Source organism: Onychostoma macrolepis, chromosome 01 (assembly GCF_012432095.1).
Source record: "Onychostoma macrolepis isolate SWU-2019 chromosome 01, ASM1243209v1, whole genome shotgun sequence".
NCBI classification, from domain to species: domain Eukaryota; kingdom Metazoa; phylum Chordata; class Actinopteri; order Cypriniformes; family Cyprinidae; genus Onychostoma; species Onychostoma macrolepis.
In genome coordinates, this window is record NC_081155.1 from 1,791,784 (window position 1) to 1,809,256 (window position 17,473).

General features: G+C 42.5%; 3 protein-coding genes across 6 annotated transcripts in view; all 3 read right to left on the reverse strand.

Moving 5' to 3' along the window:
- Positions 1–1,495: 1,495 nt before the first annotated feature.
- On the reverse strand, positions 1,496–9,762 carry LOC131545141 (axin-1-like). 4 transcript variants are annotated; one of them, XM_058783699.1, is made up of 7 exons: positions 9,400–9,762; positions 7,326–8,056; positions 5,746–5,824; positions 5,493–5,588; positions 4,399–4,541; positions 2,069–2,191; positions 1,496–1,995 (listed from the first exon to the last, which is right to left on the reverse strand). In XM_058783699.1, the coding sequence occupies exons 2-7, from the start codon at positions 8,030–8,032 to the stop codon at positions 1,845–1,847; spliced, it is 1,299 nt and encodes a 432-aa protein (XP_058639682.1). In that variant the 5' UTR covers positions 8,033–8,056; positions 9,400–9,762; the 3' UTR covers positions 1,496–1,844. The 4 variants fall into 4 exon arrangements, with proteins under 4 accessions (XP_058639682.1, XP_058639698.1, XP_058639690.1 ...); XM_058783715.1 differs by having other exon boundaries at positions 1,496–1,992; positions 2,069–2,240; XM_058783707.1 differs by having other exon boundaries at positions 2,069–2,240.
- Positions 9,763–10,652: 890 nt separating this feature from the next.
- On the reverse strand, positions 10,653–15,186 carry thumpd1 (THUMP domain containing 1). The gene is made up of 4 exons (XM_058775822.1): positions 14,806–15,186; positions 11,598–11,772; positions 11,274–11,522; positions 10,653–11,180 (listed from the first exon to the last, which is right to left on the reverse strand). The coding sequence occupies exons 1-4, from the start codon at positions 14,995–14,997 to the stop codon at positions 10,858–10,860; spliced, it is 939 nt and encodes a 312-aa protein (XP_058631805.1). The 5' UTR covers positions 14,998–15,186; the 3' UTR covers positions 10,653–10,857.
- A 349-nt stretch (positions 15,187–15,535) lies between these two features.
- Positions 15,536–17,473, reverse strand: part of eri2 (ERI1 exoribonuclease family member 2) — a 5,218-nt gene continuing 3,280 nt past the window's right edge. The window contains exons 8-9 of the mRNA XM_058775807.1: positions 17,249–17,337; positions 15,536–17,142 (exon numbers count right to left, since the gene is read on the reverse strand). Of these exons, the coding sequence (XP_058631790.1) occupies positions 16,447–17,142; positions 17,249–17,337 (785 nt within the window). The 3' untranslated portion in view covers positions 15,536–16,446. The remainder of the gene's footprint in view (positions 17,143–17,248; positions 17,338–17,473) is intronic.

Here is a 17,473-nt window from a genome sequence, read left to right on the forward strand (position 1 = left end):
CACACAGACATCAAGAATCAGCGTTTGAACCTCAACAGCGGTGACAAACAGCTCAACTCTAAACATTAGAAAACAAGCTACTAAAAGTCACAAAAAACTAAAATAAAATAGTAAGAATAAAGGAAATTACTAAGACAATTCAGCTCATAATTCATTCATGCCGCAATGCATCATGGGAGCCATGGATGAATTTTGATTGGTGGCACCCAGAATGCACTGCAACATGCTTTTTTGATTGTCACCGTTGTTGAGATTCACAGGTTGATTCTTGATGTTTGTGAGTCTAAACAAAAGACTCTTTTCAAAGATTTTTGAACAAATATAATGCTAATGAATCACAGGACTGCTATAATTAACAATGTAAATCTAACTCAGAGATTTGGCTCTTAGTGAGTTCAGAGATTTAGGAAAAGTAATATACTTTCCTCCTTTTTCTCGTTGCTTGTCTGTCTGTTGTAATTCAGTTACAGCAACCAAAAAAAAATGTAATACTAAAAAGATAAGTGTCAAGAGCCCAACTAAAGCAAACACTGAGCACTATAATGGTGACATAAAAATTGTGATTTTCATCTTTGGTGATTCTGCTCGTTAACATCAGGTGTCTTCAATAATGGTCAATCATCACTTAATTATCTCATTAACTTTAACTCTGCTTCAGTGTTAATTTAACACTCTTATTTTAACACTTTCACACTCTTGAGTGTGGTCTCACATGTACTCCCAGGAGAGCTCATTTCACTCTGGATTTGTTGCTGTGTAGGTGCTGATCCACCATCTGATCTGGATACAGTCTGGATCGGATGGCTACGATGACACTCGGCAAATCTTAGATAAATCTGAGAAAAGTACATAAGCAGGGAGCAAGAGCTCCGAACGGTTAGTGTAATAGTGTGACGAAATATCATTCGGAAAAGAAACATTTCATAGACTTCATAAAGTGGTATGAAGTAAAACTGATGGTGTTTCACTACTATTACTGCTCATAATTAACTTTATATTTTGTATTATTAAAAAAACAACTTCTCAATACGTTTTACAAAAAAACATAAATGAGTATAAATCATAAAATAAAATATAAACACATTGTAATTAGTTTTCATTTTATATTTTATTGTTTTTGTTATTTTTTTATATGAATGTAGTTTTATTAATTTTATCTAAGTTTTAGTTGTTTTATTAAGTTATTTTTTATTAAGTTAAACTACATGAAAATGAGAAATGTTGCCTTGACAACTATCCTAAGCAAAATATCTACCTATACAAAATAAATCAGAATTTACATATGTAATTTATTATTATTTAACTTAAGTTTATTTTATTTCAAGTAACAAAAAATGTATTTAAAGGTTTAAGTATTAGTTAATAATAATTAATTTGCATGAAAACAATTAAAGCAATTTAGACAACAGAAAAGTCACATAAAAAAATCAAAAACTAACATAAAAAATATTTTTACCATAAGATTTAAAAATACACAATGTCTGAGTGTGTTTAATAGCAGCTGCAGGTGATTTCCATAATTTAAGAGCATAAAAACATTATGATACAAAAAAACAAGGATATCTATGCTAATAAACATTTGTTAGGCTCCGAAACAAAACAGGTTTGGCTAAAATATCATGATGACTGTGTTTGAAGGGTTTCTTTCTCTTTATGAAACAGTTGTGGATAATACTGTTATATACCTGCAGTGTGGTATTGTAAATAAACTTTCATTCAAAAGCACACAAATGAATGACTGTTTATTCAAAAGCAGCACACAATAAACTCTTCACTGTGATTCTAAACTCAGACTCATATTTGACTGAAACAGATTTTGTTTGCATGTGTTCAGAAGTTTACAGTCATTGTTTTGAAGTGATGGATTCGGTCACGCTCTCCACTCTGGCGATGATTTTCCGGTCGAGTGTGGGCAGGACAGCGTCGTCCTCTCGAATCTCCTCATAAACCACACCGCAGTCAAACTCAGCGCTCGCTCTCTTGAAGAAAAACCTGCTGGAGCCAGAGACAGATGAGCGACCGCTCACCCAGAGGAGCAGCTTCACTGATGTGAGCGAGCGCGTCTCACCTGAACGGCCCTCGGCGCGGCAGCAGAGACTTGAAGAGAGCCAGAGTTACAGCGGAGACGCCCTGAACACACGTCCGGTACGGGACCAGCTCTCCACCGTAACAATACACCACCGTCACACACCTGAGGACACACAGAGGATCTGGAGGAACCTGTCACTGCAGCACGGATGCTGAAACAAATCCATCATTATGATGTTTTTAACTAAAATACGTTGAGTCCATAATCCATAATAACACTTCCTTCAGTGAAAAAGTGTTCTGGTCTGAATCAGCAGAGAAATCTGCACAGATCAAGCAGCGTTTACAAGACAAAACAGCTCTAAACATACAGTAGGTACGGAAAGTATTCAGACCCCCTTAAATTTTTCACTCTTTGTTATATGCAGCCATTTGCTAAAATCATTTAAGTTCATTTTTTTTTTCCTCATTAATGTACACACAGCACCCCATATTGACAGAAAAACACAGAATTGTTGACATTTTTGCAGATTTATTAAAAAAGAAAAACTGAAATATCACATGGTCCTAAGTATTCAGACCCTTTGCTGTGACACTCATATATTTAACTCAGGTGCTGTCCATTTCTTCTGATCATCCTTGAGATGGTTCTACACCTTCATTTGAGTCCAGCTGTGTTTGATTATACTGATTGGACTTGATTAGGAAAGCCACACACCTGTCTATATAAGACCTTACAGCTCACAGTGCATGTCAGAGCAAATGAGAATCATGAGGTCAAAGGAACTGCCTGAAGAGCTCAGAGACAGAATTGTGGCAAGGCACAGATCTGGCCAAGGTTACAAAAAATTTCTGCTGCACTTAAGGTTCCTAAGAGCACAGTGGCCTCCATAATCCTTAAATGGAAGACGCTTTGGGACGACCAGAACCCTTCCTAGAGCTGGCCGTCCGCCAAACTGAGCTATCGGGGAGAAGAGTCTTGGTGAGAGAGGTAAAGAAGAACCCAAAGATCACTGTGGCTGAGCTCCAGAGATGCAGTCGGGAGATGGGAGAAAGTTGTAGAAAGTCAACCAGCCCTCCACCAGTCGGGGCTTTATGGCAGAGTGGCCCGACGGAAGCCTCTCCTCAGTGCAAGACACATGAAAGCCCGCATGGAGGACTCCAAGATGGTGAGAAATAAGATTCTCTGGTCTGATGAGACCAAGATAGAACTTTTTGGCCTTAATTCTAAGCGGTATGTGTGGAGAAAACCAGGCACTGCTCATCACCTGTCCAATACAGTCCCAACAGTGAAGCATGGTGGTGGCAGCATCATGCTGTGGGGGTGTTTTTCAGCTGCAGGGACAGGACGACTGGTTGCAATCGAGGGAAAGATGAATGCGGCCAAGTACAGGGATATCCTGGACGAAAACCTTCTCCAGAGTGCTCAGGACCTCAGACTGGGCCGAAGGTTTACCTTCCAACAAGACAATGACCCTAAGCACACAGCTAAAATAACGAAGGAGTGGCTTCACAACAACTCCGTGACTGTTCTTGAATGGCCCAGCCAGAGCCCTGACTTAAACCCAATTGAGCATCTCTGGAGAGACCTAAAATGGCTGTCCACCAACGTTTACCATCCAACTTGACAGAACTGGAGAGGATCTGCAAGGAGGAATGGCAGAGGATCCCCAAATCCAGGTGTGAAAAACTTGTTGCATCTTTCCCAAAAAGACTCATGGTTGTATTAGATCAAAAGGGTGCTTCTACTAAATACTGAGCAAAGGGTCTGAATACTTAGGACCATGTGATATTTCAGTTTTTCTTTTTTAATAAATCTGCAAAAATGTCAACAATTCTGTGTTTTTCTGTCAATATGGGGTGCTGTGTGTACATTAATGAGAAAAAAAATGAACTTAAATGATTTTAGCAAATGGCTGCAATATAACAAAGAGTGAAAAATTTAAGGGGGTCTGAATACTTTCCGTACCCACTGTATATGTGGCTGGATTTTGATTTGATTGAGAGACAACAGGAGATGCACTTCTTCACTGGAGGAAGTGTAATAATGGATTATAGACTCATATTTTAGTTAAAAACGTCTTAATGCTGGATTTGTTTCAGCTTTTGTCTTCTCCAGATGTTAACTGATGGACTGGAGTGGTGTGTATTATTGTGATGTTTTTATCAGACTCTCATTCTGACGGCACCCATTCACTGCAGAGCATCCATTGCTGAGACACTGATGCAGAGACACATTTCTACAAACCTGATGAAGAAACAAACTCATCCTGATCTCAGATGAACTGAGAGTGAGCACATTTTCAGCAGATTTAGCTAATTATTTCAGGTGATTCAGCAGTGGATGTGGATCAGCAGGTGAACACTTACTGGTGTGTGTGTGCCGGACTCGTCACGATGCTCCTCGTGTCACGTGTGCAGATGTCTCTCTGCGTAGCACAGTCACTGTCCGGCATCTTTAGCGAATAGCACGAGGAGGATGCAGTAGTGCCACTGGTATCTGTTTCTTCTTCCTGTCAGCACAGGAAATGATGTGATTACTCACTCAGGTTGTATTCAGTGCTATTCCAGTATGTGTACACTCCAGTGTTGGGGGCAACGCATTACAAGTAACGCACGTTACGTAATCAGATTACTTTTTTCAAGTAACTAGTAAAGTTACGCATTACTTTTAATTTACAAGAAAATATCTGAATTACTTTTTCAAAAAAGTAACGTAAGTTACTTTGTTTTCCCATTTATTGACTGACAAGTCTCCTGTCCCAAATTGGGAGAAATCGGAAGTACAGAGGCATTGTGTGCGCTGTATGAACATGATGTTACTGTAGTTCTAGACTAAATGTGAATGTGCATTAATTCATCCCACTTGCAAAAAAACTGATTTAATATTCATCAAAATGAATTAAAACAGTGAAATGCAAACTCAGAATATGACACAAACCTGCAAAAATTAAATATGTTAAATAACACAAATGTATCTAATCCGATGTCTAAATGACTGAAGTCCTAAATGATTAATGAAGTCCTGCATACGTCACCAGAGAGAAGACTGACACTTCACTGGAAGTTACGCTCGTCAGGAAAGTGAGTGAAACAAACACACATTTTTATCAAATAATACGGCATTAATAACGGTTCACTTCCGTGATTTGGCACGATTGCGTTCACATCAGCAGCGAACCGTACCGGAGTTCAATTGAACCGTACCCCAGACCACCCTTTTTAAGCGGACTCGGGTGCGGTTCACGGGTCTGCACCTGAGGTCGGAAGACAGCGTTCACTTCATCCAAACGACCCGAACTCTGACGTCAATCGGACCCAGGCGCGCACCAAAAGTGCTAGTGCGAAAGCACCCTAAATGCTGCCAGGGATATATTTTTTACATAATGTAAACTCCAGAAACATTAATACAAAGATCTGAAAATGCATTTGATGAGCCCTTTAAATCTGTGGCAGTAACTCACTGTGTGTCTCAGCGCTGGAGGGCTTTGAGTTTGTATCTGCAGCTCCCGCAAACGTCTCATCAGCTCAGCTGCAAAGGTGTGTGGTGTCATCTTCACCTGTCACACACACACACACACACCTGTTTACTGAGATTAACAAGCTCATATCACACACGTCTTTTCACATACAGAGCTTGAAAAGAACACAAAAAAATGTTCTTAAAATGAAATAACATTTTTTAATCATTCATATTCATGCATTCGTTTAACTCACCGGTGTGTGTGGCAGATGTGTGTGTCTCATGTCTCTCTCTCGTGTTTGGTGGTGTCGATGACACAAGTGATGCCGCTGCCTGTCGAAGGAAACATGTCAGTGAATATGATGACAGTGTGGTGGTCATCTCACCCGCATCTCACCCGTATCTCACCCGTATCTCACCCACATCTCACCCGCATCTCATTGCATCTCACCCGCATCTCATTGCATCTCACCCGCATCTCACACGCATCTCACAAGCATCTCACCTGTATCTCACTGCATCTAACCCGCATCTCACACGCATCTCACAAGCATCTCACTGCATCTCACCCGCATCTCACCCGCATCTCACCCGCATCTCACCCGCATCTCACACGCATCTCACTCGCATCTCACCGCATCTCACCCGCATCTCACCGCATCTCACCGCATCTCACCCGCATCTCACTGCATCTCACCCGCACCTCACACGCATCTCACCCGCATCTCACCCGCATCTCACCCGCACCTCACACGCATCTCACCCGCATCTCATTCGCATCTCACTGCATCTCACTTGCATCTCACCCGCATCTCACACGCATCTCACTCGCATCTCACCCGCATCTCACTCGCATCTCACTCGCATCCCACACGCATCTCACCCGCATCCCACACGCATCTCACACGCATCTCACACGCATCTCACAAGCATCTCACTGCATCTCACCCGCATCTCACACGCATCTCACAAGCATCTCACCTGTATCTCACTGCATCTCACCCGCATCTCACACGCATCTCACACGCATCTCACAAGCATCTCACTGCATCTCACCCGCATCTCACACGCATCTCACAAGCATCTCACCTGTATCTCACTGCATCTCACCGCATCTCACCCGCATCTCACCCGCATCTCACAAGCATCTCACCTGTATCTCACTGCATCTCACCCGCATCTCACACGCATCTCACACGCATCTCACAAGCATCTCACTGCATCTCACACGCATCTCACACGCATCTCACTGCATCTCACACGCATCTCACACGCATCTCACCCGCATCTCACCCGCATCTCACTGCATCTCACCCGCATCTCACTGCATCTCACCGCATCTCACACGCATCTCACCCGCATCTCACCCGCATCTCACTGCATCTCACCCGCATCTCACCCGCATCTCACCCGCATCTCACTCGCATCTCACCCGCATCTCACTCGCATCCCACACACATCTCACCCGCATCTCACCCGCATCCCACACACATCTCACCCGCATCTCACCCGCATCTCACCCGCATCTCATTCGCATCTCACTGCATCTCACTTGCATCTCACCCGCATCTCACTCGCATCTCACCCGCATCTCACTCGCATCTCACCCGCATCTCACTCGCATCCCACACACATCTCACCCGCATCCCACACACATCTCACCCGCATCTCACCCGCATCTCACCCGCATCCCACACACATCTCACCCGCATCTCACTCGCATCTCACTCGCATCCCACACACATCTCACCCGCATCTCACACGCATCTCACTCGCATCTCACCCAAATCTCACTCAAAAGTGTATGCCGATGAGCATGAGCACTGCACCTTACCTGGACTCCTGATCACCTGCACGCTTCTGATCGTGGGGAGGGAGGGTCTCTTTCTCAGGCTCCTCCACCTGTGAGGGCGTGGTCTGGTATCCTGGTAACTGTGTCCCTGGGGACGGTTTGAGAGTGTGAGTGTGTTTCAGATACACGTCAGACCGGAGGAAGAGCGGGAACAGTCTGTCCTGTAGCACCGCCTGCACCTGTGCATGCGCCTGCTCAAACAGGCCTGAGTCCAGCTGCAGCTGCTGAATGCAGTCCCGTATGCTGCACCTGGTCTCGGCCGTGATCCTGCGGGACACCATGCCCTCACACAGGTAGCAGCGGTACATGGCTCTGGCCAGCTTGAGCCGCCGCTGCGTGTCGTCCTCGGAAACCTTCTGAAAGCCACTGCAAGCGAACCAGAACTCCAGCAGTGGCGTGCAGCCCAGTGTCTGCAGGAAGCGCAGGAACAGAGCCGTGCCATCACGGTCCTCCAGCAGCGTGAGCAGCGTCTCGGCCCAGGGTTCGAACGGCCCATCCGGTGACACACTGCCCTCAGGCTCAAACCCCAGATCTGCACCAGAGCGGCGCACCGCGGCCGCTGGAGCCTCCGACCAATGAGACACAGTCTTACTGCAGGAAACCCCGCCCTCACAGCCCTCCTCACCCGGCACTGGAGGACGAGGCGCATCCTCGCTGAAGACCCCGCCCACGTCACCACGGCAACTCATGATGCCATCTGAGCCTCCTGAAGGCTGATCATATGAAAACATTAATACATCAAAATGATTAAACAGATTCTGTGCAATAATGATCTCCATAGAAAAATTAACGATGGACACTAATGACTTGCATGCAAGAGCTTTGTGTTTTTATCGCTTTTATATTTTTATATTATATTTATATGTTTTATGTATATGTGACCCTGGACCACAAAACCAGTCTTAAGTCACTGGGGTTTATTTGTAGCAATAGCCAAAAATACATTGTATGGGTCAAAATTATCTATTTTTATTTTATGCCAAAAATCATTAGGATATTAACTAAAGAACATGTTCCATGAAGAAATTTTGTAAATTTCTTACCGTAAATATATCAAAACTTCATTTTTGATTAGTAATATGCATTGCTAAGAACTTCATTTGGACAACTTTAAAGGCGATTTTCTCAATATTTAGATTTTTTTTGCAGATATTCTTATAGCCTAGTTGTATCTCGGCCAAATATTGTCCTAAACTAACAAACCATACATCAATGGGAAGATTATTTATTCAGCTTTCAGATGATGTATAAATCTCAATTTCGAAAAATGTACACTTAAGACTGGTTTTGTGGTCCAGGGTCACCTATTATAATGTAAGTGTAAAATGGTTTTTCTTTTTAAATGCTGCTAATCAGATTGCTGTAAGAGAATTTCATTGTATAAACATGCAATGACAATAAAGACCTGACCTAAGCTTTAATTCACTTTTTCATTGTACTTTTTATAGTTTCTTGTCCAGTGCTTTGTTTTATTATATTTGTTTTATTTATTTTTTTCATATTACTGGTTATCTCCATATGGCATTATTGGTCTTTGATTTGTTTATTATTTAGTCTGTTTATTCGTAAAGCACTTTTCACAATGCATATTATTTTATTTATTCTGCACTGTCTACAATGTATACATAAAATTACACAATAATGTTTTTTATTATTATTATTATTTAGAGATGTGAAATGTGTCATTACTCCTCTATCAGGAGGTCTGATCTATTTTTGTAAAAAGTTTAATCAAAAAACGTAACCGTTTGAGCTGAATTTGGCTTGGGAGTTATGACAATGTCTCCAGTCAGCAGTCACTAATTTAATAACGCAGATCTCTAATTATAAAGTAGCCTATGCAACATTCACTAATTTGCATGCAGCGTGTTTTCTCGCTTCATCTCGTCAGTCAGAGTCAGCGCGCGTTTGATTAACTTCACTCAACACGAGACAGAAAATCAACTGACGCTTCCTCTCGACTAATAATAAAAATACCCGTAAGGTTGATCCATGTAAATATTAATAATAGTAAATATTTATGGAGTTTAAAGCAATAAAATGAAGATGTCATTACCTGAGGGGAGTTTGAGTCGCGCGCAGCTGCTGTGATGAGTCTCGAGCTGTCAGTGAAACACCAGAGACGTCAATCATCCTCATCCTCTTCTTCATCTTCATCCCCACTGCTCTGCCTCTCACTCGATGTAAATATCACATGCTCCTACATGTATCTCTTTTGTCAAATTCGTTGCAGCGTAAGTTTGTAAACGTTTCATTTGATAATATTGTAGCAACAGCTGCTATTTTATTTGTTGGTAAGCTATTATTAACTTTAAATTCACTTTTAATTTTTAATTTCACTATTTATTTACTTATTCGAAGCATTATATTATTGCCACTATTATATGGCACAATATAAGAAGGTGAGAGAGAATACCATAAAAACATGCAGGATGAAGTTTGTGCTGTTTTTGACTCCAAGTTAAACCAAGATTAAGTCTTCTAGAAATCTGTCCATCTCAAGGAGGAAGAGGAGGAGGAGGAGGAGGGATGTTAAAGGTCACACCACATGCCATCTGACACACTGTAGGAGTCCGACCTCAGCTGACACACACACACACACACACACACACACACACGCGCGCGCGCGCGCCTGGTTTGCCATCCTTGTGGGGACTCTTCATAGGCGTAATGCTTTTTCTGCTGTACAGACCGTATATGTTTTTATATACAGCTAGTTATAAATATTAATATACGTACCAAACCTAACAGAAAACTTAGCTTTTTTTATTTTTACTTTATTAGGAGAATGTCCCCAAAGTGAGGTTTTGTTAGGTTTCTCTCACTTTAAAGTACATTTTGTCTCTAAAATATGGTTCTGAAATATTAAAATGTATATAAAACTTTTCAGAAGCCATGTGCGAGTAAACACAGGTGTCAGAAGCGTGAAGCGCCTCCGAGCGGATACAGTTCTGTAATGAAGCACTGCTGCGGGTCATCAGCGTGTGCCTGGTCTCTCCCGCTGTGACCCCTGTCTCCTGCCATCAGGAAAGGTCACGGTGAAGGCTAATCCTCGTCTCCAGAGAGCGACACGGCTAATCACTATTGTTTCACAACGCCGTGACCTTTAACACCACACTGACCCCGAGACGCCCGCCGAGACACTCACTCACGATTATTCACAATAATAACCAACTCTGACTCCGCTTCAGCACACACTCAACCACTGCAGACCTTCAGGACCAATCAGCCACTCAGGAGTAATAATAATAATAATAAAGGAGAACTGTGCTTTTGAAAGCCTATAGTTATATAATGAAACATCACACGTGATTTCAGTTGTTTTATTGGATTTCCACACCTCAGAGGAAAATGTCTCCAAAATGACATAAGAATCCCGTACAACGAACAGAAACTGTTAATATCACCCAACATACAGAAGTAAAAACAAAAGACATCCAGGCGAAACAAACGCCTGAAAAAAACATACAAACTGTGTAGAAATGGTTTTAAAAATGAGTCATGTGACACACATTCACTCAAGCTCCGCCTCCTTCGTCCCGTTGCCAGCGGTGATGTCGCAGCTCTCTGCGCTCCCATCCGCTTTCTCGCCATCCCCGTGTTCCTGCGTCTGATTGGCTGCTTCCTGTGGGGCTGTGTTCTGATTGGCTGCTTCCTGCAGGCCTGTGCTCTGATTGGTGGGCTCCTTGGCCACTTCCTGCAGGTTGTACTTGCGGAAGAGCGTGTAGTCCTTGAGGACGCTGACACAGCAGACTGCCTTGATGATCTCGATGATGATGGAGAGCTCAGGGTTGGTCAGATCCACCTTATTCAGCGGATTCAGCTTCCCCACCAGACCTAAACCCAGCAGAGAACCGACAGCGATGAGACACGAGAGTGTGCGTGTGTTATAGTGTGAGTGTGTGTGTGTGAGTGAGTGAGTTGCTGTACCGGCCACAGCTTTGATGACCTCCTCTCTCTTGTTGTGGCTGCTGTTTCTGGCTTTGAAGCAGATCTGGTATGTGGCTCGCAGCGGCGCTCTGAACCAGCGCTCCAGAAACACACTCAGGAACTTCTCCATGTCCTCGGGAAACGCCTTACACGTGCCACTGACCGGCAGCATGCGCAGGATCACACGCGACTTCCTCTTCTTCGTCTGATGGAGGTCCGACAGAATGTGATGCACCAGCTGCTCCGGGTCTGAGAGAGAGAGAGAGAGAGGTTATGATCTGAATCTGAGGTGTTCTGATGGAGCTCATGATCTGATTCTCTCACCGACTCCATGCGTGCGAATGAACACCACGTTATTAGCTCCGCTCTCCACCGCACTGAACCTCTGCTGATGTGTCTTCATAGACGACTGTATCTGAGACACTTCCTTCTTCAGAGCCGCCTCGGCGTCTTCATCATCCTCCTCATCTTCACTGAGACTGTCCTTTGTGTCTGCAGGCTGTAACACATCTCTATAGTGATAGTGATACTCTACACGATATTGCCTAGCTTGTCAGTGAACTATAATCACCTTCGATTATGAGCGCAGAGACTGGACGAAATTGATTATCAAATGGAGTACAAAGTTTGAAAGTCTGTGCGTTCGACTTTCCACATACGCTGCTGAGCTGCTTCAGCAGACAAAAACGCACACAATTATGTTAAAATGTGCTGTTATGGCGAGTTACCTCGTAAATACGGTCTGAAAATGAGTCCTAAATGACCGTAAAATGTTGGGAGAAAAGCGAATGCGTGTCAGATCCTCGTCATGCATCAGGTTTTAAAGAGATAGCGCTGCTTTTAAAGTGAAACCTGATGAAGTCTGTCATTGATGGAAATCAAAGAACAATAGAAAAAGGAGAAATCACTCCGCTGCTCTAGTCGCTGATTAACTTTTGTAGTTTGAATAAAGATTCATTTATATTCATTTTATAGTTTATGTGAAGACAGTTTTAAGCCCATTAAGTGTTAAAAATAATGGCTTTCAATTATACTGTAATGTTGAATGGCTATAATTAATGGCTAAAATTGAGGGAAAATGAATTTAATAGAGATATCAGTAACATTATTGATATCAAGGATACTGGCCTTCATTAATAGTAGGCTACTTAGTAAAAAGATGCCATTAAATTGTATTTAAAATATACCATCTTCATGTTGTTTCTACATTAATTTGGAGGTTCAATGTGAAATTATGATAACATAAATATATTAATATGCAATTAATAACATAAAAATGTGTGATTAATTAGTTATTTTTTAATCTATTAATAGCACTAATGTTAACCTTTCATAGATGTTATTGTTAGTATAATATTTGTTTAATTTACAGCTGAATATGCTTTTCAATTTAATTTCTTATTTTATAGGCTCCCCCCAAAAAGACACTGGGACTCCCCCACTCGGCCCCCTTCAAATTTTCAATTCGATAATCTGGCCCTCAAATGAAACTAATTGAATAGCCCTGCTCTATAGTGACAATGATAGTATAGTGCACCAACACAGTAAGACATCTCTATAGTGACAGTATAGTGATAGTGATACTCTATAGTGATAGTATAGTGCACTAACACCGTAACACATCTCTATAGCGATAGTATAGTTATAGTGACAGTGATAGTATAGTGCACTAACACCGTAACACATCTCTATAGCAATAGTATAGTTATAGTGACAGTGATAGTATAGTGCACTAACACCGTAACACATCTCTATAGCGATAGAATAGTTATAGTGACAGTGATAGTATAGTGCACTAACACCGTAACACATCTCTATAGCGATAGTATAGTTATAGCGACAGTGATAGTATAGTGCACTAACACCGTAACACATCTCTATAGCAATAGTATAGTTATAGCGACAGTGATAGAGATGTGTTACCGTGTTAGTGCACTATACTATGGCAATAGTATAGTTATAGCGACAGTGATAGTATAGTGCACTAACATGGTAACACATCTCTATAGCGATAGTATAGTTATAGTGACAGTGATAGTATAGTGCACTAACACGGTAACACATCTCTATAGCGATAGTATCGTTATAGTGACAGTGATAGTATAGTGCACTAACACCGTAACACATCTCTATAGCGATAGAATAGTTATAGTGACAGTGATAGTATAGTGCACTAACACGGTAACACATCTCTATAGCGATAGTATAGTTATAGTGACAGTGATAGTATAGTGCACTAACACGGTAACACATCTCTATAGCGATAGTATAGTTATAGTGACAGTGATAGTATAGTGCACTAACACCGTAACACATCTCTATAGCGATAGAATAGTTATAGTGACAGTGATAGTATAGTGCACTAACACGGTAACACATCTCTATAGCGATAGTATAGTTATAGTGACAGTGATAGTATAGTGCACTAACACGGTAACACATCTCTATAGCGATAGAATAGTTATAGTGACAGTGATAGTATAGTGCACTAACACGTAACACATCTCTATAGCGATAGTATAGTTATAGCGACAGTGATAGTATAGTGCACTAACACGGTAACATCTCTATGGCGATAGTATAGTTATAGCGACAGTGATAGTATAGTGCACTAACACGGTAACATCTCTATAGCGATAGTATAGTTATAGTGACAGTGATAGTATAGTGCACTAACACGGTAACACATCTCTATGGCGATAGTATAGTTATAGCGACAGTGATAGTATAGTGCACTAACACGGTAACACATCTCTATGGCGATAGTATAGTTATAGCGACAGTGATAGTATAGTGCACTAACACGGTAACATCTCTATAGCGATAGTATAGTTATAGTGACAGTGATAGTATAGTGCGTTAACAGTAACACATCTCTATAGTGACAGTATAGTGATAGTGATACTCTATAGTGATAGTATAGTGCACTAACACGGTAACACATCTCTATAGCGTGATAGTAGTTATAGCGACATTGATAGTATAGTGTGCTAACAGTAACACATCTCTATAGCGATAGTATAGTTATAGTGACAGTGATAGTATAGTGCGCTAACAGTAACACATCTCTATAGCGTGATAGTAGTTATAGCGACATTGATAGTATAGTGTGCTAACAGTAACACATCTCTATAGCGTGATAGTAGTTATAGCGACATTGATAGTATAGTGTGCTAACAGTAACACATCTCTATAGCGATAGTATAGTTATAGTGACAGTGATAGTATAGTGCGCTAACAGTAACACATCTCTATAGTGACAGTATAGTAATAGTGATACTCTATAGCAGGGTTCCTCAAATCTTTCCCTGGAGGGCCAATCTGCTGCAGAGTTTAGCTCCAACCCTGATCAAACTCACCTGTCTGTGATTTCCTAATGATCTTGAAGACACTGATTAGCATGCTCAGGTGTGTTTGATTAGGGTTAGAGCTAAACTCTGCAGGAAACTGGATCTCGTGGGCCAGATTTGAGGATCCTGCTCTACAGTGACAGTGATAGTATAGTGCACTAGAAACACGTGTATGACATCACCTGCTCGGGGCCGTAAAGCTCGTCCGCGTACTCGTTGAGCAGACTGAAGGCTTCGCTCGTGCACTTGCGCTCGTTCATGTTGCAGGTGACGAGCACGCCCTGCGCGCCCACCTCCAGCTCACGGGAGCCCCTCTGTTTCTTGTGCGCGTGTCCGCCGAAGCGCCTCCTGCTCCTCTTGCGCGTCTCAGACATGACTGCCCTTTATCAAACACTCTCTCTGCTGCTTGTTCTGAATGAAGAGATGAAGAAACTCCGGCTTAAACGCGCTCCTCACGTGCGTGTGTTTGTGTCTGTCGCGCTCCACGCTCTCTGCAGCGCGCGTCATACAGAGCGCCGTGTGGGACATGTGATTACGAAACGCGTTTCACGGCGCTGCAAGAACGAGTCAAGACCATGCGACACATGTTTGTTTTTTTATAGTTATGAAAATATATAGAATGACATTTGTATTTGTATGAAATTTTTTGCTAACACTTTACTGTTTAAAGCCTTTGTGCATAATGTATTATAAAAGTAATTCATAATGTTCGTTGTAATTTCAATTAATAAATAATTTAATCAAGTTAAAATGCATTACAAAATTTGCAATTCTTTTTTGCATATGAAATTGGTTGCTTTAATGCATTATAACTACAATTATATCTTACAATTTATTATAAGGTGAATTATAATGCATATTAAATAAATATATAAAGCATTATATATATATATAAACTTATATACACAAAAAGTAAATTGGTAGCAAACGTATCATAGATTATGTAGTCAAACCAAAATTTATTCAGACACCTTCAACATTTCTCACATTATCACAGTTTATTTGCTATAGTTTAGAAAATGATAATAAAATATGACGAGAACTCAGAGTTAAACTGTGTCAGAACAAATTCATTTTGATAATAATAACTTTGATAGAAAGGTATGTAATGAATTCGGTTGAATAGCTGTCAGCTGCTAAATTAAGAACACAATTAGATGAAACCAATTTAGCTCAACCAGTTACCAAGCAATGCTTCATTGTGTTCAGTCTGTGTGTAAAAAGATCACATTAGCAAATAAAGAAAAAACACTTCAGCAAAACATGCTCAGGTCAAAGTGTCTGAATCATTTTTGATCACAATTTGTTTTTAATCAGTTTTACTGGTAGTGCACCGCATGAAGAATTTATGGGTGTAATATGTCAGTTCACTTTATTTTGCTCTCCTCACTTACATTAATGAACTATAGTGTCCTGCACCCGCTAGTAAAACATATCAAAAATTATATCTAGTGTCTGAATAATTGTAGTTTTGACTAGTACATTCGCAGTGCCAAAATCTGGAACACATTTCCTTTTTATCTAAAAGTTAGAGACCGAAAGCATTCATTTCTCGTACATGTATATGTTTTCATGTCCCTGACAGAGTTCATTAAATATTCATCAACTGTGTTTTATTATAAATATTATTTCACAGGTTTCTTTAAAACACAATTCATGAGGTCATCATCACAATCAGATCTCTCACGAGGAACTTCGCTCTTATTTGTTGATCCTCTCCCCAAAAGCAGAAAGAATGCATGTGGAAATGTCCAAGTTAAGGTTAAAGGATGGAAATCTTCATAATAGCCCATTCTTCCACAGGTGTGTTAGTCAGACGGGGGTCAGCGGAGGGGTCTGGAGCCGCAGGTCTGTGGTGTTCTGAGGCGGTTCTGTGTGCTGGACTGGATCAGTCCAGACTCCCACTTGAAGAAGCCGCAGCCCTGGCGTCTGACGGGGCAGCAGTAAAACCCTCGGCCGTGGTTGGGCCCTCCGTTCCCCACCGTCAGACGCCGGGCCCTGCGCCCGCAGCCGCACAGAGGAGACGTGATCTTAGCCGAGTGACTGACAGCGCGGGACGCGGCGGGAGGGTCTGTATAAACGCTGAACGCCGCGCCGCTGCGTCCTAAGAAGCGTGAGAGCGGCCCGTACGGGTCTGTGCGCCGGGGCGGTTTGGGTGTTTTAAACAGACCTGAGGAGCTGGAGGCCGGTCTGCTGGGTTTGCAGTGGTCTGAGGTGGTTTCGCCGGGGTCGGTCTCCTCAGGCTCCGCCCCCAGAGGCACGTCATCACAGGAGCCCGGCTCCTCCTCCTCGGCGAGCAGCACTCCGTCCCTCCAGCAGGCGTCTGTGGTCTCGGGGTCGTAGGTGGTGTCTGAGAGCGCAGCGAGTGTGCTGAGGGTCCCCGGCGGTCTGGACGGTGTGTGTGTGCTGGAGAGGACGGTGCGGGGCGACACCAGCGACCGACACACACTCGTCTGCTGCTGCGCGGAGGGACGCTCGCTGGAGACGCTCACACACACAGGTCTGGGCTTCAGCGGCGCCTGAGACACACACACACAGAGACGCTGGTTCAGCACAGCTCAGCGCGGCTCCTGATTGGCTGCGTGTGACGCAGGGGGCGGAGTCACCGGTGCAGACAGAACTCACCCTCCTCAGAGACTTGGTGACGGTCAGCAGACAGCCGTCAGACATCATCCGGCGCGCCAGCAGAGCCGTGTTCCTCGCGTCCACCAGACCTGAGCAGAACATGGGCCACACTTCAGTTTAACAACAGTTCTCACTACTAACTAATAACTACGACTTCTGCCTCACTAAACTCACAATTTGCTGCTTTATTAATAGTTAAGGTAGTTGTTGAGTTTAGGTATTGGG

What these genes read in the sequence shown, in the direction of transcription:
- thumpd1 (XM_058775822.1), bottom strand. Translation starts at nt 14,997, where the DNA reads ATGTCTGAGACGCGCAAGAGGAGCAGGAGGCGCTTCGGCGGACACGCG. An exon ending in AGCTTTACGGCCCCGAGCAG is followed by an intron (nt 11,773 to 14,805) that starts GTGATGTCATAC and finishes GATGTGTTACAG; the next exon opens with CCTGCAGACACAAAGGACAG. An exon ending in CATTCGCACGCATGGAGTCG is followed by an intron (nt 11,523 to 11,597) that starts GTGAGAGAATCA and finishes TCTCTCTCTCAG; the next exon opens with ACCCGGAGCAGCTGGTGCAT.
- LOC131545141 (XM_058783699.1), bottom strand. Translation starts at nt 8,032, where the DNA reads ATGAGTTGCCGTGGTGACGTGGGCGGGGTCTTCAGCGAGGATGCGCCT. An exon ending in GCAGGTGATCAGGAGTCCAG is followed by an intron (nt 5,825 to 7,325) that starts GTAAGGTGCAGT and finishes TTCCTTCGACAG; the next exon opens with GCAGCGGCATCACTTGTGTC. An exon ending in CACATCTGCCACACACACCG is followed by an intron (nt 5,589 to 5,745) that starts GTGAGTTAAACG and finishes TGTGTGTGACAG; the next exon opens with GTGAAGATGACACCACACAC.